General features: G+C 41.9%; 2 protein-coding genes and 1 pseudogene across 2 annotated transcripts in view; 1 reads left to right on the top strand and 2 right to left on the bottom strand.

The window, feature by feature from the left end:
* Window positions 1-3,876, top strand: part of Atad1 (ATPase family AAA domain containing 1) — a 50,090-nt gene extending 46,214 nt beyond the window's left edge. Inside the window, exon 10 of the mRNA XM_051146344.1 lies at window positions 2,393-3,876. Within this exon, the coding sequence (XP_051002301.1) occupies window positions 2,393-2,513 (121 nt within the window). The 3' untranslated portion in view covers window positions 2,514-3,876. The remainder of the gene's footprint in view (window positions 1-2,392) is intronic.
* A 5,978-nt stretch (window positions 3,877-9,854) lies between these two features.
* Window positions 9,855-21,582, bottom strand: part of Papss2 (3'-phosphoadenosine 5'-phosphosulfate synthase 2) — a 72,107-nt gene continuing 60,379 nt past the window's right edge. The window contains exons 9-12 of the mRNA XM_051146343.1: window positions 13,735-13,870; window positions 12,873-13,141; window positions 11,137-11,366; window positions 9,855-10,427 (exon numbers count right to left, since the gene is read on the bottom strand). Coding sequence (XP_051002300.1) covers window positions 10,286-10,427; window positions 11,137-11,366; window positions 12,873-13,141; window positions 13,735-13,870 — 777 coding nt within the window. The 3' untranslated portion in view covers window positions 9,855-10,285. The remainder of the gene's footprint in view (window positions 10,428-11,136; window positions 11,367-12,872; window positions 13,142-13,734; window positions 13,871-21,582) is intronic.
* LOC127190141 (S-formylglutathione hydrolase-like) lies at window positions 14,072-15,247 on the bottom strand (annotated as a pseudogene).

Here is a 21,582-nt window from a genome sequence, read left to right as displayed (position 1 = left end):
GCTGTAGACAGGGCTTAAACTTAACAGTAATGTAGTTACTGACATGCCATCTCTCACGTCAGTAATTTCACTTGAAACCATTTTGAAAGTGTGGTAGGTTTGAGAAATCAGTTTTGTCATCCTTGCTAGCCCTGAATTAACTGCTTTAAGAAAGATTCTAGCCAGGCATGGTGGCGCATGCCTTTAATCCCAGCACTCAGGAGGCAGAGGCAAGGGGATTGCTGTGAGGTCGAGGCCAGCCTGGTCTACAAAGCGAGTCCAGGACAGCCAGGGCTGCACAGAGAAACTCTGTCTTGAAAAACAAAAACGAAATAAATAAATAAATAAAAAGAACTTGGGAGAAAGATTCTAAAAAGAGCTTTCTCCTGGAGCGGCCCTACACCATACATCTTTTCAGAGTGTCAACTCTCTGATGAAGAATTCCTTAGGAAACCAGTGTGCCTTTGAGGCCATGCTGAAGGATTGCCAGGTCTTGCTCTGGTGTTTTCATACTATGTGACCCTGACTGGCCTATGGTATCCATGCATCTATTACAGTGTGGTGCCATAGTAAGCTTTTCTTAAAACTCATTTATTTACTTTTCATGAAGTCCCTGCCACACAGCAGCGTGGCTCTCACGCACTGTACTACTCCCTCCTACTACATGTGCGAGATGCATTCCATTTATGTGCTGCTGTATAATTTCAGCTATTCAGCAAGCTGGGAATATTTTAACATCATCAAAAATACACCTTCCAAACATCTTTCCTCTAACACAAAAAATTAGAAGGAGAAATAAACAAACGGCACGTGAACTGTGCTTAAGTTAATAATGAAAGACAAGCTTGAAAGCCTTGAAGCTCTAGTGTGAAATGTGACCATTAGACTTGAATCATCTTGTCTCCCCTGAAACATTATTCCCCAGTGTCTGTAACTACCGAGTAGCAGGGTATACCAGGTTGTTTGTTTGGTCAGGATTATAGTGGAGAAGACTTCTTGGGTTAGTTGCTTTTTAAATTAAGAATGTTGAATTTTACTTCTATCTTATAAAAGGCTACGTAAAAGGTTACGTGTGTACATGAACGTATCCATATGCCTAGGAATGCTAGGTTTGGGTTCTCTATCACAAGAATAACTTATTTTTCTGGCTGGAATTATGCTTCTGTTTGAATATCTGCCAAATGTTAATGAAAATGTGCTGCTCATACATTTGTGGTGTGAAGTGATTTTACACAGCCACTTTGCTGCCTTTTAATTATTCAGTGCTTTTTAAAAGTATCTTGTAAGAGGGCTAGAGAGACGGCTTAGTGGGCAAGAGTACTGTCTGCTCTTGGACAAGGATCTGGGCTTGGTTTCTAGTTCCAGGGAACCTGCTACCTCTGAGGGCACACCAGGCATATGCATGTTGTCTATCTGTACATGCAGGCAAACACTCATACACATAAAAATAAATCTTAGAACAGTATCTTATGACTTTCATATACATGTTTACTCTTTTAACAGTTTTTTAAAAATCTTTTTTGAAAATTTATTTATTTATTTTAGTATACAATGTTTTGCTTGTATGTGTGCCTACACAACAGAAGAGGTCACCAGATCTCAGTATAGATGGTTGTGAGCCACCATGTGGTTGCTGGGAATTGAACTCAGGACCTTTGGAAGAGCAAGCAGTGCTCTTAACCTCTGAGCCATCTCTCCAGCCCTACATGTTTACTCTTGTGTATAGATAACTTCTAAAAGAATGGGTCCAGTGTGTTGTCATTCTCCTTGTTTTTTAATTTAAATAACTTACTCAGATTCCATCCCAATTGTTATCCCCTCACTTGTATCTTCCGGTTACCCCCTCTCTCCCTCTTTCACCCTATTCTGCTCCCCTAGGCCTGTGACAGAAGAGGACCTCCTTCCCCGCTATATGATCACAGTCTATCAAGTCTCATCCAGATAGCCTGCTTCCCCTTCCTCTGAGTGCCACCAGGCCTCCCCACCAAGGGGAAGTGATCAAACATGGGGTACCAGAGTTCATGTTAGAGTCATTTCCTGTTCTCTACACAGCTGTGGAGAATACGCTGTCCATTGGTTGATCTGGATAGCGGGGGTCTAAGTTTACTTCATGCATTGTCCTTGGTTGGTACAGCAGTTTGAGCAGACCCCCTGGGTCCAGATCTGCCAGCCTTGATAGTCTTCTTGTAGGGTTCCAGGACCCTCTGCGTCCTTCTATTTCCCCATTCTCCCATACCTCTCTCACCTGGAATCTCCATGGGTTCTTGAATGGGGAAGAAACAATTGTTATACTCTTGTGAAATTTAAAAACAAGTTTATTTTCAAACATGTAACTTTTTAATCTTGGTGAAATGTTTTAGGTAGGCTTACTTTAAAATGATTTGGCAATTTGATGGTTTTGTTTACATTTTAGTCATGATGAAGATGAAATCCGGCCTGTGCAGCAGCAGGACCTGCATCGGGCGATCGAAAAGATGAAGAAATCAAAGGATGCAGCTTTTCAGAATGTTTTGACACATGTGTGTTTAGATTAGGAGTAAAGATCATTTGTGCGGTTCTGTGATCTCGTGGGATGTGCTCTCATCCTTAAGCAGTGAAGGGAGATCCATGCTTGTGGTTTTATACTCAGATCCTAAGTTAGTGAGGTCTGTTATATAAATGGTGTTACTGCTTGTCAGAAATCATGCGGAGGAAGTTGAGTCCAGCCTGAGTGTGGGTGCTTGTTTGACCTTTCTAGCCATATGCTGTTATAGCCTTATAGAGTCTAAGCTGGTCTTAAAGTAGTAAGTGATTTGTTGAGTCATTAGTGAGGAGTGGGATGTGGTCAGGTGCTGGTTTCTAGACATGTGAGTATGAATGTGAGTGTGTATGGACGAGTGTATATCAAATGTATATATCCACATTTTTAAAAAATATTCTGTAGATAGGTTTAAATACAGAAGCTTTTTTTTTCCCCCCTTTACCCCAAGTGTGGAATCCAAAAGCGCCAGGTAGTCTATAGCAAAACTGGGACTTAAGGCAGGGTCTAACAGGTACAATGTGACCTAGCCATTCCCAGTTGTCACTTGTTTTGCCTGTTTTTAAGTTGAAATTTTCCTCTGCAGTTGGTTGAATCAATCACACCTGACTATGTACATGTGTGTCAATTATATTGCTTATCAGGAGAATCAAAGACAAACACGACCTGCTCAGCGATCAGCATTGATCCCACCTCATTCTCCTGTGATACTGAGTACACTTTTTAAAGGTTTACACTAAGAATGATTGAAAACCTTTGAAAAGAGTGGGTTGGAGAAACCTCAGTGCTTTCAATATGTGTACATGACTCAGTGTAACAGTTTTATAACTGTATTCCTTAAATGTTGTTTGAAAGTTACATGTTCTTTAATTATGCTCAAATTTAATTTGGTCACCCAAACAAAATGATAGTTTATATAGTCATTACTAAATGTGCTTTGAAAGATACTTATTTTGTAACTTAAAAAATGTTCTCAGCATAGTAAAATTGTGTACAAATATACACATGAGAATTCTTTGTTGAATATGTAGTCACTTGATGCTCTGTGAACCACATATAAAACTTCTTTTTTCAAACCTCCAGGAACCAGAATTCTTTGCAGGCACCTCAACATATGACAGAGCAAGAAGATAACGCCACAGTGCAATCTGAAGGTGCCTCTGAATCCACAGAAAGATTAAATTATGGCAAAAATGCTTTGTTTTTATTATTTGTTTTATTTCTTTGAAAACTAAATTTTCATGTGTTTTTAGATTAATTTCTCTAGCAGTGTGTCCCACAAGAACTACTGGACACTTGGTTTCTCCATCTGTGCTTTGGTGGTTGTAGCTTGCAGGAGGACACTTAGGCTGACAGAAAGTAAGCCACGGAAGATTGTGAACGGGTGGGAAAGGAGTGCTAACACATGACGCCGAGAAACATGGCCTGTTTTTATAATTTACAATAAAAGATCCTTCCTTTTGATTATTTTCTTTTCACTTAGTCCTTGATCTTTTTCTATTACTCTAGATTGTGGGTTTTTATTGTTGTTTATAAAATTTGTGTTTGGACAGTTTTTATCTTGCAGTTGAGATTTCACACTTTTATAGCAGACATTTTAATATTGAAGTATTCTGTTTTAATATGAGTTTCAGTAATTTAATTTTAATGTAATGGCATGTTCAGAAATGAGTGATGTGCATACTTCTTCATGTGTTTTCATTTGCTATTAAATTGAGATGATCCAATAATAGCACTGAATTTCTTATGGTTCTAGCCAGATGCACTAATCCCAACATCCATGACTCATGTAGGCATGTTGAGCCATGAAGTACATGAGACTATTTCATGATGTAAATCACTTTCAGTGTTTAATTTTCAGTTTGCTTTAGGTAGACATTAGATCTCAGAACATTTGCTTTGGGTTGCACATACCGCATGAAGAACCCGCCTCTGGGGCTAAGCCCAGGCTTCCCACTGATGAACTCCACACCCTGAGGCTGGCTCTTTGATTCTGTTCCTCATCTCCTAGGCAACTGTGGCATCTGCTTTAGGGAGTTGAATGATGTGATACCATGGAGGCACTCAGCAGAGACACTGCTCAAATGCTAGCCAGCATGGTCCTGACGGCCTCAGTCTCCAGGCGTTTTTGTCATCTCTAGGGACTAAAATGAAAGGCTTGTCTGTATGACATTTCTCTGAAATCTCAGTGTTGGATGATTACCGGTAGGTTTGGCATCTTCTGCTGTTTTCGTGTCTTTTAAAATTGAGATTATAAACTTAGCATTTGAGTTGATTTAGTGTCAAGTTTTACTACTTCTTGTTGAATCCCACTCCCCACCTGCAGTTAAGTTGAGAACTCATTAAGAGCTGGGTTGGAATAATCTAAATATTCTGCAATGGACCATAATAAGCCAGTATTATTTGGCTTCTGTAATTCATGGGTTTAATGCTGGATGACAGCATCTTGATGCTCAGCTGCTTGTATAAAAATGAAAGGAGTATCTCATTAACAGGCCTTATTTTTCTATTGTAATTGGGCTATTTGTGGACAGGTTATGGCTTTATTCTGGATGAAATAAATTGGGTAATTTTTAATTTTTAATTACTCTTTTTAGCCTTTCTTAAAGTCAGAATTTTAAAAAGAATTCCAAAAAGCTGAGGGTCTCGCCTACATGAACAAAATTCCATCATTATCTTGGTTCCTCAGATAAAGCTGTAGACTCCTCTGTGCAGGAAAACTTTTGTCCAGAGGGCTGGAGAAAATGAGGTAGTAGTTAGGATCATGTACTGTTTGTTCTTGCAGAGGATGTTTGAGTTTTGTTCCCAGCACCCATGTTGGGCTGCTCACAGTAGCCTATAATTCCATTTCTGTAGAAATCTAATGCCTCTGGCCTGTGTGGGCACCTGCACTCACATGTTTTTTACTAAAATTCTGATGGGGGTGTTTTTTTTTGTGATTGTCTGATATTCTAAATACTGCTCTTCCAAAGAATACAAGTTTGATTCCCAGCACCCAATCCTGCCCTCACAATTTTCTGTAACTTCCACTTCAGAGAACCGAGGCCTTCTGCTGGCTTCTGCAAGCACCTACACTCACATGTTGCGTATATATAAATACAAATGAATCTGCTTTGAGACTGTTTTTAGATAGTTTTGTCACTTTGAACTAAGTTACAGTGAATGTTATTGCTATGTGTGGAATGCATCAAAAACACAGGTTTGTAAACCATGACAGCTCAGGTATTTGTTTTTGAGACAAGGTCTCCCAGCTTGTCCTGAAACTTGAGAGCCTCCTGCCTCAGTTTCCCTAGTGCCATACTGTCCAACATGATGGCTCATTTCTAAACCAAACACCAAAAGAAATTGATAACTGACATGCAAATTTGTAGCCAAGAAATAGTGTATACCACATTGTTCTAAAGAGGCAGAGATTTCAGAATTCAGATACTCAGGGGTTGCGTATTTCATGCCTTTTCACAGATATGTCTAGGCCACAGTCAACCTTAGAAAGACTACCCAATTTAGATTCTATTGGCAGCAACCAACCGTAGACGCTCCACTGCAGGTGGACCTCACAGCATCAGAGGCGAGCTGCAAGACCAGCTTCTTAGTTTTAGCAGTGGATTGCACGAACTTTTCAGACAGCCCATTGCTCTAAGAATTCCTTGGGTCATTGAAGTGGCTTCATGTTGAGTATAGGGGTCTATTGAAGCATTAAGACTAAGTAGGAAAGGACAGTGATAGTTCATTCTAAGAAGTATTGTGGGGAGAGTGCTGGACAGACCAGAACAGCACATGGCCACCTGATGGTGAAATGCCATAGATGACATGGGAAATGAAGGGCAGCATAACAAGTGAGCACGCAGAGAGAGGGGATTCATGGGGACGGGCATACAAGGACTGTTGTGTGGGATCCCTTCAAGTGCTTTCACTCGGAGTGTGTTATTTACCATGCCCAACTCTGCCTAGGTAAAATAACTTAATTGTTTTATGCCAGCTGGCAGATATACAAGAACCGTGGAAAATGAGATGCAATACAGGTTGTTTTTTTTGTTTGTTTGTTTTGTTTTTTCCTGTGATTACAAGCCCTTCCCTATGACAGAGTAAAGGGCAGATTGCTTCCAGTTGCTTCCAGTCCTGCTTACACTGGACCTGTGCTGTGTCCTTTCCTGAACCAGTTGACTGGTTTTTGCCAGGCCCCTCCTCACCCATACACCAGGCTTTTAATCTTGTTTTGAGGTAGGAAGGGTTTGAGTCACACCTTCACGTTTGTGGTTTCCATTTGTTTTTAATTCTAAAAGGTGGAATCCAGTCATCTTGAGAATACACAAGGCGACTAGACCCACTCCTGGGCAAAATCAAAGAAGTGGGATGGTAGCCCAGTAGTTTATTTTTACGGGGGGTGCGTTTCCAGATTCAATTCAGTCTTTCCTGTTGTTTGTTTGTTGTGTGTGTTTGTTTCAATTCAGTCTGTCCTGAATGATCCCCATCCTTGCAAAGTGTCCCCCAGTTAGGCAAACACACAGCTCTGTACACTGAACTCACACTAGTCCACTGCTGCACCACTATTGCCAGAGTGAAGCCAAGTTTACCTCTGAAAGGCTTCCCTCCAAATAAGGAGCTGTTGGTTGGTTGGTTTGGTTTTATTTTTGTGGGTTGGTTTGTTTTTCTTCACTTGGATGTGCTAACCTTATAATAAAATAGTTTTTTTTTTCTTCCTAGAACCTGGCTAAAATGTTCAAATTCTAGCAAGTGTCCCACTTATTATTTTTTTTTTTAATAATTTGGTAACTTCTGTGTGTGACGCTGTAACTGCATGAATGCTGGGATTGAGAGAGATCAGTGGGTATTCTCCCATTGTGTCTGTGCAATCAGTTCTCTAATTGTGCCTGGTAATAGGCAATGGAAATCTGAGTCATTCAAAAGCTGCACAGTTCCCTTAAACCTTTAGGCACAAGAACAACTAACTTGACTGATTCACTGATTTCCTGCCTGGAAGGACAGTTAATGCAGAATGTAAATGCTTGCAGTAGTTGCCCAATAGGAAAGTGAAAAATGAGGGGGGAAACTGCAAACTTGTTCTTGAGGAACCAAGATTTGTTTCTTGCAGGAAAGATGGGTTGGAAAGAAATACTGGGGCCTGACAAATGATATAAGGTCTGACAGAATGATCTATGTATGCCTTCCCAGGATTTGCTCACATTTCCTGAAGAGTGCCGTGGCCTTTTGGTAGCTCTTACACTTGGGTACATCGACACATATATTTCTTGGCATACTTTGCCCTGCTAATTGATAATAGAAGCCACCAAGTAAGATGTGGGGAGAAAACAAAGAGGACCTGCAAATGGCACCATTCATTCATTATTTTTTTGAAATTGAATCTCCTATAGAGCAAATTGTTCTCAAACTGTGTAGCCTAGGCAACATTAAACTTCTGATCTTCCTGCCTCCACTTCTCAGTGCTGGGATTAACAAGTATGCGCCACTCTAGTGCTGGGAATCGAACCTAGGCTTTCATGCGTGCTAGGCAAGCATTCTACATACTGAGCCACATCTCTAGCACCAAGTGATAGCTGTGAGTTGGGCTATTACACTACTACTATTTGTGGTGAAAATCAGTAGCAGAAAATTACATGACACCATTAGAAATAAATCGGGCACTCAGGAAGAAGCAACAGGGTCACTGAGGGTGAGTGGAAATGTACTGCCTTCGGTACACAGAGTACCCACTGCTAAGGTAAATGCAGCTGGGACTGCTGAAGGAGGGGGGAATGTAAACATTATTTTTAAGCCTGTTGGGGAAGCTCTGAAAATAAGCTCTGTTCTATAAGAACAAGGGCTTTGGCTTGATCACCGTAGATTGTCTCACAGTGAAGTTCTGGGCAGAGCATCATAAGTCACCTCTGAAAAGCAAGTGCCCAGCTAAGACCATGAGTCCTTTTCATCTGAAGTTCAAGTTAGAAAATGACACGAATAAGGACAAACAGCCTCTTAATAAAGCCCTAGAGAGAGTCGTCACTGCTCTCTAATTATCCAGTGTTGTGACACCCGCAAGCAGCCATTGAGGCCAGCCAATACTCAACATTACAAGACAAGGGTGAGCTTGGTCTCCGAGAAGTTTATTGTTGTAAGAACAAATATCAGTTGGACACTGAAACAGTTATACTAACTAGCACTAGAGCGGAAAGGCAGCTTTAACAATCACAAAATTTGTTTAGTAAGGCACTACAAGCCTGTCAGGTTTTCAGTGAATACACAGTTTTCAAGGTAGCAGTGAGTAGCTCTGACAAAAGTGAACACAGGCACTATACAATTGAAGACTCACTTTGCTATGGTCGTGGTATGTAACCTACTCTCAGAAGAGCTTTTATTGGCATTTTAAAAAGTATGGCCAGGCCTGGTGGCGCACGCCTTTCATCACAGCACTCGGGAGCCAGAGGCAGGCGGATCACTGAGTTTGAGGCCAGCCTGGTCTACAGAGTGAGTTGCAGGACAGCCAAGGCTACATACATAGAGAAGTCCTGCTGGGGGCGGGGGGGCTTTATGGAGGGGAAAAAAAACCAATTTCTCCTTTCAGTCTGTTGTCTCTTTCAGAGAAACCTATAGGTAAAAGGTGCTTTTTATTTATGTATTCCTTGGCAACAATGAGCCGTGCATAAAATACAAAAATTACCTCTTAGAAAATAAAACCACCAAAGGATGTCTCATAACAGACACAGTCTGAAAACTTGTGACATTAAAAGTTTGGAATATCCTGAACTTTCAGTTTTCAAGAAGGTTGCTTTTTAGCATCTTCAAGGAGAGTTTTGCTAAGTAGCTTCAAGGAATCAGAACCTGCTCCTGTGTTTTCAAAGGTAGACAAGGATCTAGTTTAGGAATGTGGTGGCCTGGGCAGGTTTTGGCAGCAGCACTATTTACTGTCAGTTTTGAGTATTACTGTTCTCGGCAGCTCTGAAAGCTTATATATAATCTCTGTTCATTAGGACGAAGTTTGGATTTTATATTTTCTGCAGAAATCAACAGTTTAACTTCTCATTAATGTAGGTTAGTTTTGGTTACATCAATCAAATGGGTACCTCTTTAAGATAACTATGACCACAGCGAAGTGTCGGCAAAGTGGTCTTCTACAATATACCCTGATGGTTTAGTCCCTAGGAGAAAGTCTTTAAATCAAAGCACACCACGTTATTGAAAAGTGCCATCAAGCTGGAGTTACTATTCATAGACGGCCATTAGAACTTCTCCCTCTATTAGACCATGCCCTTTTCATGACAGAAGTAAGTTACATAGCTCTTTCAGATTTAATTCACACATCTTCATACATGTTTTTTTCCAGTTGCTTCTTCAACCCATACATTGGACAGTGAGGCTGTGTATAATCATGAGGTTTAAAGTCCTGATGTTGTACAGAAGAAGCTGTTTGTGTGGCTTATTGCTTCTGGTAAGTAACATTGGAATTCCTGGTTGGCAAAATTAAGCTGGAACGTATGATTCTGTTTCAGGCAGGTCAACTAGACACAGTAACATTTTTTTAGAAATCTGGGACATACGTGCTGAGATGAAGTAAAGTACAAGGGTTTTCATTCTGGGAGGTGTAGCAATATTTTCACCTAAGACTTAGTCTCCAGTGTGACTTTCATAAACATAATGAAGTTGGTTTTAAATTATAGGCACAACCTTTTACCTCATTGCAAAATTCTAACTTCAAAAAGTCATTGAAGAGTAATTGCATATAGAGCATCTAATCACCAAAATAGAAAACAATCGTCAAAGAGCACTTGAGAGAGAAGCCAGAACCAGGACTGCCTAGTTTATCTTCTCCAGAGACCTGTAGTAATCTGTCAACACTTTCCATGCTTTGGGGGCCATGAAGCCATCTGGGGGGTCTTCTCCTTCCCGGGCGAGCTTCCTCATACGAGTTCCTGAGATGAAGTCAAACTCAGCGTGCCTGTCAGTACAGCAACAGAGAGCTCAGCAGAAGTAAGGAACATCCCTGGGGTTAGATTGCTGGTGTTTACAATCTTTCCCCCCCTACAAACACCTGCATGTTTTAAGATGGGCAGTTATCTCAGTCTTCAGTTCAGAATTTTACAGAACAAAAGAGTAAAGGCAGATGTTTCTTGCACACCTGTTTTTTCATATTGAGGCCTGAGCTTATTCTGTGTGAACTTAGTATGGGGCATGAACATACCATAAATTCTCCCTGAAATCTTTCTCTGCCTTATGTCCTTTCACTTCAAATGCTGAGAGTGCTCACAGTGTACACATGGCACATGTGTGGAAAGGAACAATTTTGTTACTATTTTGGAATTTCATACAGTGCTGTCCCCGCCTCTCTTGTGCTATGATTATAGGCCTGTGCCAACTGTGCCCAGCTCAAGAGCATTTTGTGAGGGTGCTGGAGATCAAGCCCCTTTGCTGTGCACATGCTAGGCAGGTGCTCTCCTAGTAAGCTACAGCCATTAGATCAAAGAGAAATACTTATGGACCAACAACTACATGCAGAGGACTCTGCTACAATGTCAGTGGACACAGCATGTGCAAGAGCAGGTCATAACTCTCAGTTGAGAGCATGTAGTCGGAAAATGTTTACAAAGGGTCAAAGTTTGCCTCATTATGCCAATTGTCGTGTCAATGAAAACTTTCTCTAAACCTACCTTGCTGGGTCATAAAAGTCCATGGCCTTTTTAGTTTTATTGTAGGCAGCCACTCGGAATGGAATGATTTCCACAGAGGTGAGGCCAGGCGCCATACTCAAGACCTTGCCCCCATGGGTAGGTTCATATAGGTCTTTCTTTGTCTCGGGGTGGGGCATTCCTGCAGGATCCCTGCCCACAATGTAGAAATTGGCTCCTGCAATCATCCGGCACCTGCAATGCCACTGGACCTGGAAAATATCACATAGGAGACATGATGGTCACGGGCCAAGTCCATAGGTTCTTTATGGTGCTTCCTTAAGTTTGCTTTAAAGTGATGCAGAGGTAGGTCAACTAAAACTAGCAGGGAAATCTGAGTCCTAAGCCTTGAGCACTTTTCAGGCTGGGTTGTATTGGATAGCACGGGAGCTTTAAAGTCAGGAGCCATAGGAATCTCAAAATCAGGCAATCAGGAATACTTATGGCTACAAAGGACAGCAAATTATGCATTCTAGTCTTAAGGCTAATCAGAGTTTAAGGGGTATTACAGATTCTAAGTCATCATCAGGCTGCCAGTAATGAACTAATTACCTTTCATATCTAAGAATTGATTCCAGTTCAGTATAACATTTGCCATCTTTAAAGCTCAGGTGAAAAAAAGAAAGAAAAAAGAAAAGGCATAGAAAGGTGTGGAACTCTGATGCAACTGAAGAGAATTCCTTAAGCTCAGTATAGGGCATTTGGAAGAGTTAAATAAAGTCCTTTAAATCACACTTCGGCAAACGCCAAGTCCACTGCACAGCTACTACTGAGGGACCAAGAATCTCTGCTGGGATCACTGTGATATGAAAATGCTGTCTGTCTTTTCTTCCCTCCTTCCTTTTTAAGTTTTTTTTTTTTTTTGTTGTTGTTGTTTGTTTGTTTTAGAGACAGAGTTTCTGTGTATAGCTTTGGCTGTCCTGGACTCTTTGTAGACCAGGCTGGCCTCACAAAGATGCACCTGCCTCTGCCTCCCTGAATGCTGGTATTACAGGCATGTGCCACCACATCTGGCTGATACTTCTTCCTTCTAAGAAATTCCTGGGTCATGGTGAATCACATAGAACAATTGGAACTAATAAATTTTTAGCTTAGTATGGCGGTAAGAATGAGAAAGGTCCCTCTTAATCTCAGGCCCTGAGCTGGTGCCACTGTTCAGAGAGGTTTAGGTGGTACACCCTTGGTGGTAGAAGTGTATCACTAGGGATGGGCTTTGAGTTTAAAAAGCCCTATCTACTTCAATTTGCTCTCTGCTTCAATTCATGCCTGTGGTAAAGGATGTAAGCTCTCAGCTTCCTGCCCCTGCCCTTAAGCCTGCCGCTTGCTGCCGAGCTTCCTTGCTATGATAGACTCATCACTTGGAATCATAAGCCCACACAAACTCAGGCTGTCTGCGTCATGGTGTTCTACTACAGCAACAGAAGATAACACAAATAATATTTGCCTGTGACTCAGGTGAGCTGTGCTGTCTGCCTACCTTAAACACATGCCAACTTCCATATTCTCAAAGCAGTCTGTTTACATTGGACTTGATGCTTCTAGCATCTTTACAAATACAAAATGGAGAAAGTTAAGCTGGGGTGGGGAAAGTAGAATCTGCTCATTAAGAATATATCCCCAGGGCTGGAGAGATGGCTATCCCCAAACTGTATTTACTATTCTAAATAAAGCTTTAGCTGGTGTTCTTATTCCTTGGTCGATCTTAGGGAATTGCTCACCTCTGTGGGGCCGGCATATAACATAGGAGATGGAAAGATGGCAACAATAGTTGACTTGGGATCCAGGATCCCTTCCTCCAGTACAGCTGCATGCTGCTTCATCCTCCAGTCCAGAGGCACATCGTCGTCCTTGGTCCAGCCCCCCAGAGGGTGTAGCAAGAGGACTGGGTGCTTGTAGCCCCTCTCTAGGAGCCTGCGGCGTGTATCCTGCATCAGCAGAGCATGACCATTGTGGACAGGGTTGCGCAACTGGAATGCAAACACGGCATCTAGGAAAGACGAGCCAAGGTTCAAAGTAAGCAATGCTGCTTGTCCATAAAAGCAGATGGAGAAAGATGAGGCAGTATGTTGTTCAGTTCCCTTCTTCGATTCTCTAGCTTTTGGTAGTGGGAGAATGTGCCTGGGCTGTTAGGGATGTTAACCCAGCAGCAGCAGCAGTGCTCAATTGCTTGGACAGGATGAGACGCAGAGGTGGAAAGCCACATAAGAGAAAGTGGGACTCACGAATTAAAGCAGGTGCTGTCTGCACCCTTCCTGAAGCCCCAGGCTCCAGCATTCACCAGTCCTCTTGTACCTGTTGCAGGCTTACCTTCATGAGAGTATGCATATAGAGCACATGCAAACATGCACAGGGACCACAATCTACAGATGAGAAACAACCGCACCTTCTTAAATCTTAAAAACACTTGCACTTAGAGATGGAACACACACACACACAAAATCTCCATTTTAGAAAACTTAGGAAATATGTAAATACCCAAAATGGAACATGAAAAAAATCGTTACTGATTCCCAATACACTTAAATTTTTGACTAGAGTGCTAAGGAGTATTGGCAGATGCACTAGAACCAGATATCGTACCAGCGTTCAGGTCTTTACACTTCTGTTTGAGCTCTAGAGGCGTCAGGCGGTATTGGTCCAGCCCATCATCCCACCGAATTCTCTCCAGCACCTGTAGGTCTCCACCAACAAGCCAATCCCCACTTTCCATCACCATCTAGAAGGAAACCATTAACGTTAATAATTACTATACTGATGTTTTTGAGCCAGAAATTTTGATACATTTATTCAGAAAAGTGATATAACCGTGGGAGGATGATTTTTTGAGAAGAAATCCAAACGCTTTTACTCAGCAATTCTGTTTATTTTGACTTTTATAGTCCTGATGAGATTCTCCTGTCTGAAGCTTTTCATGCTTTCAGGATTTTGCATGATGCCTGGTGTGGTCACTAAAGAGGGTTGGGATGAAGTGATAGCTGTGATTGTAACCCTCTTGTAGCCTAAAAACAACAGGGACTTTCCCCCCTGTGCAGGTAGCTATGAAGTTATTAGGGAGTAGCTGCCCGTTTGAGAGAAACTTGTCATCTTTTCCCTGATCAATTGCTATGCCAATCTGGGACCCTGAATAGGACTTCACAAGAGAAGGCCAGAGCACTGGGTTGCAAATTGGAGCAAATGCTGACACAGATCTGTATTTTCCAGGATTTTTCAAAGCACAAACCAGAGCTCCGTGGCCTCCCATGGAGTGACCAAAAATAGACAACCTCCGTGGGTCCACTGGGACATTGGCACGTCTGTGTTGTGGAAGCGCCTTGGTTAGGGAAGAGCACACCCTGTAGTTAGTTTCCCAGGCCTCTCCATGGCGTTCACGTAAAACCCAACGTCAGTGCCCAAGTCCCAGCTGTCATCTCTAATATTGCAGCCCTGGATCCCAGTGATAGTGATAGTTACTACTGTCAACTTGACAGGATCTAGATCACTCAAGACAAATAGTCACCAGATACAGCTGTGAGGGATTCCCTTGACTAGGTTAATTGACAAGACTCATGCTAAGTATGGCCAGTCCAGGCACTGACCCAATTATAAGGAAGTGCCAGGGATTTGCTTTTTGGTTTGTTTGGTTGTTGTTTTGTTTTTCAAGACAGGGTTTCTCTGTGTGGCCCTGGCTGTCTTGGACTCTCTTTGCAGACCAGGCTGGCCCCCACCTCACAGAGATCTGCCTGCTTCTGCCTCCCAAGTGCTGAGATTAAAACTTAACAATAACATGCACTTATGCGCTTACACACAGACACACACACACACACACACACAGATATGTGTGTGTGTCTGTGTCTCTGTCTATGTCATCTGTATGTCTGTCTTAGACGACAACTTGCAGGCACCTGGTCTCTCCTATCATGTGGGTTCCAGGTTGTCAGGCTTGGAGGCAAACGTCTATACCCACTGAGCAGTTTTGTCATCTCTCTTATTTTTCAGACAGTCTTTTCTGTTAACATTAAGCTTGCCAATTCATTTAGACTCACTGGGTAGCAAGGCCCAGAGAGGTTCCTGTCTCCACTTTGCTCATACTGGGACTGTCGGCAGGTGTTGCCATGTCTGGCTCTAGGATATGGGTACTGAAGATGGATCAAATTCAGGTCTTCTTATTCAAATAGCAATCTCTTTACCACCTGAGCCATCTCTCCAGCCTCTTATTGCTAGTTTCTAAATTGTATTCTGGAATCTGAAACTTTATGCACTTTACATACTCTGTTTTACTAAAACTCTGTTGTTTTTGAGTGAATCTTTTACATAATACTAATAATTTTACATACCAATAGTAATAATTATTATTTTACTGTACATCCTCGTCAACTAGAAACTGTTGGTTCACTGTCTTCAAAGGCTGACATTATATTTTATAATCTTAATTGGCATACACGCACACACTTGTAAATATCACCACTAGTCTTAGAAGAAAATCTAGGTATGATCTTGCTGCCACACTCATAGTGATGAATAACGTGGTTTTGTTTAAAACCTCAAGGTCAATCATTGGCAACTAATAAACATTCTTCCTTGTTTTTCTTAATGTGACATGGCTTTGTTCATTTGAGAAAACAAAAAACAAAACAAAACAAAAAACCACCCTAAATGTTCGTGTCCAAAGACATGCATTTGTAAAGCCACATTCCTGACACCAGGGTTTCACTGGTGTTTGCGGGGATGGGAGTGGGGCACAGAACATAGCCATTTTTCCCACATCTCAAACAACTTGACAAGAACTTTTCCTTACACTAGTCATCGGGTCTTGGTGTATGTAGCAGAAGTATTTTTTGTACTTCTCTATTTGGAGTAAGTTATGGAAAAACAAACAAACCACCCAACAATATGGACTCACAGGTCATTTTTACAGATTATAAAGTGTCCTTCAGTGAAGGTGGTGGTTTCTTAGTAAAATTGTCATGATTGAACGAGGCCCCAGCAGTTTGCCCACTATTGCTTTGTACCAACCACGCCAATGGCAGCACAGGAAAAAAGGCTAGCACTGTTACATGATTACTGCTTGACCTCAGTAAACCATACTTTGAGAACTTCTGCTGGCACGTGCCTAATGCTGTCCAATATATTCTTAGTTTTCCCAATGAAATTCCAAACTAGAAGCCTTAATGGAAAGTTTTGTTTTGTTTTTGCTTCTCACCAGATAATTACTGTCTAGCATAATTTACATGGAAATTAGCCACAGATGCAGCCTCCTTCATTTATGCTCACTTTAGAAATAAAAGAAACCACCCCATGAAAGAGAGCTCACCCCTGACACTATTAGTGATATTCTACTATGTTTGCAGACAGGAGCCTAATATAGTTGTCTTTTGAGAGGTTTCATCCAGCAGCTGATGGAAACAGATGCAGAGACCCTCGGCCAAACAACAGGCCATGCTCAGGGAATCTTGTGGAAGAGTGGGAGGAAGGATAGAGGGAGCTGGAGAGGTCAAGGACACCACAAGAAGACCTACAGAGTCAACTAACCTGGGCCCATGGGGGCTCACAGAGACTGAACTACCAACCAAAGAACTTGCATGGGCCAGTGTAGCAGATGTACAGCTTGGTCATTTTGTGGGTCCCCTAAAAATTTGAGTGAGGTCTGTCTGTGACTCTGTTGCCTGCCTTTAGATCCCGTTCCCCTTGTTGGGCTGTCTCATCTGGCCTCAGTGGGAGAGGATGCATCTAGTCCTGCCACTCAATGTGCCAGGTTGGGTTGGTACCCATGGAGGGTCCCCCCTACTCTGAGGAAAAGAGAAAGGGGGCTGTGAAGGTGGGACTGGGAAGGGGAAGGGAGGGGCTGCATTCAGGTTGTAAAGTGATTAAATTTAATAAGTTTATAAGAAATGATACATTCATTTTATATGAAAATAATTATAATAAATTATATATTATCTTATGAAAAAAGAAATAAAAGAAAATCCAATGAGCAGCAAAGCATAGCAAAATCAATGTATATAGTGCAAAACAGACTATTAGCTAAAACTCCATTTTTTCAAAAGGTCTCTGACAAGGACACCAAGGTCACTCCAGGGAAAAGGACAGTCTGTTGAACAAATATGTTGAGGAAACTAGATACTTACGTGCAAAAAAGATAAAATGAACCCATATTCCATATGTAACAGTTAAAGTGGATTAAAATTATAAAATGCTTAAGAAATCAAAGAGAAGAAGGCTTTGTGACATTGGGGTTGGCAGTGAAACTACAAAAGCAAAAATAGAAAGCCAGGACTACCGTGAACTGAAAATTTTTCTTTGAACTAAAAGACAGTAGGGTGGAAAGGGAACCTGTACATAGCATGGATATTCTAAATCCTTACATCATAAGGGGCCATTCCTACAGCCTGGGTGTAGTGCATGCCTATAACCCCAACACTCAGCACTCCCCCCTCAAGAACACACGCACACACACACACACACACACATACACACACACACACACCAGCTTACAGTAAGCTTTTGATCCAGCAGTCCTACATTTTGAAGAGAGATTTGCACACCCAGTGTTCATAGTAATCTACAGTCTACCAGTGCATGAATAGACACACAGACACAAGAACATCATTTAGCCTTTAATGTGAAAGAAATTTTACCCAATGCTTCCACACAGATATTCCTGAGAAAGTAAGATAGTCACAAAAATATAGTCATAACCCAGATAACCCTGAGGACAGGAGAAGTGAAGTGTCACAAAGAGACAAAACCTGTATGGTTTCATCCATATGAGGGCAAAATGGACACCTACTATGTTAATCCAGTTAAGGGCGGCAAGAGTGACTGAGAAAGCTGACTCAGAACACCTAGTGGAAGGAGGTAGTCACAGGTTGCTCTGGCTCAGATTCCCCATTCCAGGCAGATCCTGAGGTTTACATCCCAGAGGGATTCAGAAGGATTAGGCTAATGTGATTTTTGTCAATTTTACTGTAAAAGTGGAGTGGAAAAGTGTGTGCTACATCTAGAATTTAGTGTGACCAATGGATGAATCGGCATCTTGTGTGGTACAGAACAGCCTTAACAACAACAACAAAGACATCGGGATTTTGAGAAACCTTGGAAGTAATTGTGCAATGGATTTGGCTTCCATTTTCATGGCCTCCTTCCTAAACTCTGTCCTCAGGCAAACACTGAATACTCATAATTTCAAATACTAGTACTCTACATGACTTTGTCCTTACTGCTTAAAGAAAACTTTGAGAGAGTTGACCCAAGTTCCTAGGAGTTCCATAACACTCTGGATGCTAAGGGTCAACCGTACACTGGACTACTGTTTTGATGAAAACAGCACTGAAGTGACTTTTGTCAACACTTGGTGTAAAAGCAGGTCTGTGAAGAGTGATGCTGAAATTGTCCTTTTGGTATTTCTGGGGTCAGGGTGGGGCTGGGGGGGGGCAGCAACTCTCAAAAGGTAGCTGTGTGTCTAAGTTGCTCTGACCATCCCTAGAACTGTATCCAGCTCCCAGGAAGGACGGTCCATGTTAGAATTACAGTTTAAGATTACAGCTTAGAATTCCCTACTCCCTTCCAAGTCATCTGACAAAGGCTCAAAGGGACCTCTTCACTTTCAGATAAGAAGGCCATTTTATTACAGAAAGGAAGTGCCAAAGTCCAGGTCTACACAGCTATTATACCAAAGTCAGGACCCAAATCTTGACCTTGAGAAAACCAAGCTTTCCTTCCCACCATATCCTCTGATTCTCATCAGTGGCCCCAGGGCTGGTATCTCTCCATCACCCTCAGTGTTGCCTAATATAGGTATGGACAGCACTCATTGCCCTGGGGGGGACACCGAGGACCACTGAGTTATACCTATGGATGAGGGGAGGAAGGACTGATTTCAGAAAGGAGGAAATAAGATGAGGAAGTGGAAGGAATGAGCATGACGTGCCGACCAGCTCTGGAGTGTCTAGAGGAGACGTGTGCGGGTGCTGGTGCTACAGGCTAAGAGGTAAATCTTTGCAAAGGGGAACCCAAATAAAAGTTCAACAGTTCACTCAGTCCGACAAACAGACAACAGATTAGAGGCATATAAACAAGAGACAGTGGATGTGAAGTCTGGCCCAAAGTGGGACAGGAGTGAATGGATATATTCGAGCAGTGCCTAGAAGGAAGAGCTGTCAGAATTTGGCAACTGAATAGAAAAGAAAGAGAAGGAGAAAAATGAAGAATGGCATCCAGGTTTCATGCGTGGGCTTAGTGCCCATGTATGGAGCTGTCAGGTAGGAGATGTGAGGGAGAATGAGTCTGGGGCGAGGCTGGCGTGCTGAGTGTGAAGCACTTTCAGGACATAGCTACATAGAGCTCTCAACCATCTCATAACCAAGTGCTTCTCAACCTTCACTGCAAGTGCAAATCATGGGCAGATTCAGACTCCCAAGGACCGACCTGACCCCAAGCCAATCAAGCTGGAATCTAGAAGAAGTGGTCTGGGATATTTGAGATAGGATCTTGTGATATAACCCATGGTGGCCTTAAACTGGGGTCCTCCTGCTGCAGCCTGCCTGGTGCTGGAATTGGGGGTAGAGCCGTTGCACATAATCTGCATAAATTTTAATCATCCCATTGATCTTGCTGTTCATCTGGTCATCATGTGGAGACAAGGCCTGTAAAAATCTTTGTTCCCGCCTTTCACTGGGAAGATGTACTTTGTTCTCCTGATGTCTACATCTTTAAAATGAGAGTGATCCTTTTAATCGCAGCACTTGGGAGGCAGAGGCAGGTGGATCGCTGTGAACTCAAGACCAGCCTGGTCTACAAAGCAAATCCAGGACAGCCAAGGCTACACAGAGAGACCCTGTCTCAAACAAACAAACAAAAAACAAAAACAAAAAAACCAACCAACCAACCAAACAAACAAACAAAAAGAGTGATCGTTTTTACTTAGCTAGGGAATCATGAGAAATAATTACTGGTTGGTAAAACATGGTGCTATGGATAAAAGGTGGTGGGTTTCCTCCAAGCATTCCTTCCACAAATTCTAGCTGCTCCTTACAATGACTGAGATTATGCCATATGGTTCCTTGCTTTATAACTCAAAGAAACTTAATGAGTAGAAGGGTCATGTGATGCTTTGAATAGGAGTGGCCCCTATAAATTCATATACTTGAATGCTTGGTCTTTCAGGAGTGGTGCTACTTAACAGGGATTTGGAGGTGTGGCCTTGTCAGAGTGGGTGTGGCTTTATTGGAGTGGCTGTAGGTTTGGCGTTGTTGGAGTAGGTGTGACCCTGTTGGAGGAAGTGTGTCACTAGGGCTGGACTTTGTTGTTCAAGCCAGCCCCTGTGTCTGTCTGCTGCATGCAGATCTGGATGTAGAGTTCTCAACTTCTCCAGCACCATGGCTGCTTGCCTGCTGCCATTTCCCCAACTATAATGACAATGGACTAAATCTCTGAAACAGTAAGCCAGCTCCAATAAACACTTTCTTTTATAAGGGTTGCTATGGTCATAGTATCTCTAAACAGCAATAGAGCACTAAGACAGATCAGGAGTATCCATAGGTAGGGAGTTGTTGAACAGAGGCAGGCCATTTCCTTAGTAAATGACAATTTTCTGCAAAAATTCATTTGAAAATACAAGCGCCACATTACTTCTGTGAATAAAACGGTTATGGGATTATGTGTTTAAAAAAAACTTGAAGAATTAGTATGAGTTTCAGGGTGTTAACAGTAAGAGTTCTTTTACCTAATAAAATTCATGTATTGTGTTCTTGCCATATATGCCTTTAGGAAAGGCAAACGTACTGTATATGGGATGAATGCTGTCTTTCTGGTTATCTATGACCTGTTTCTTACCACTAGCTTCTCTAATGGCCCGTGGTGTAGAATCATTGACTATATTGTTAGAGACAGGTCACACCACCACTCTTCCTGGTTTTGCAACTGCTGACATATATTGAAAGACAAGATGAAAAGAAATAGTCACTCAAGTTCCCCTAAGCTTTATCTGAGGTCAGTTTTATGTCTTTAGTGCAAGTCATGTGGATATTAAGATGTTAGACCCAAAGAGGAGAGATCTGTGAGCAGAGATAATGATAGGCCGTTATTCTTTGGGCCACTGAAGAAAGATAAGGTCTCAAGCCTGTGTGATTACAATCATAAAGAAATGGTCAGAAATGTAATTGAAGGCTAGAATGTAATATTCCTGGAGTGGCTATCTCAAAGACCTTCTGCCAGACTCAGGGTGAAAACATCTCAGATGACTTTGCCCTGCCTGTGTATAAAGACAAGAGATGTTTATCTTCAAGGCTGATGGTTGTGTGCGATAAATGGAAAAATCTTCCTTTACTCTCTGAATTCTTCTGTTCAAATTATGAGACTCCAAAGGTCACTAACCGGATCTTGAGATCATCTTTTCTACTTTGTAACATTTCACAACTGAAAAGAAAAAAGTAATTTTCTTCAAGGTCATAG

The sequence above is a fragment of the Acomys russatus genome, chromosome 5 (assembly GCF_903995435.1).
Source record: "Acomys russatus chromosome 5, mAcoRus1.1, whole genome shotgun sequence".
Classification (NCBI taxonomy): Eukaryota; Metazoa; Chordata; class Mammalia; order Rodentia; family Muridae; genus Acomys; species Acomys russatus.
The sequence above is the reverse complement of the archived record's forward strand: the minus strand, read 5'-3'. Positions and strand labels throughout refer to the sequence as shown.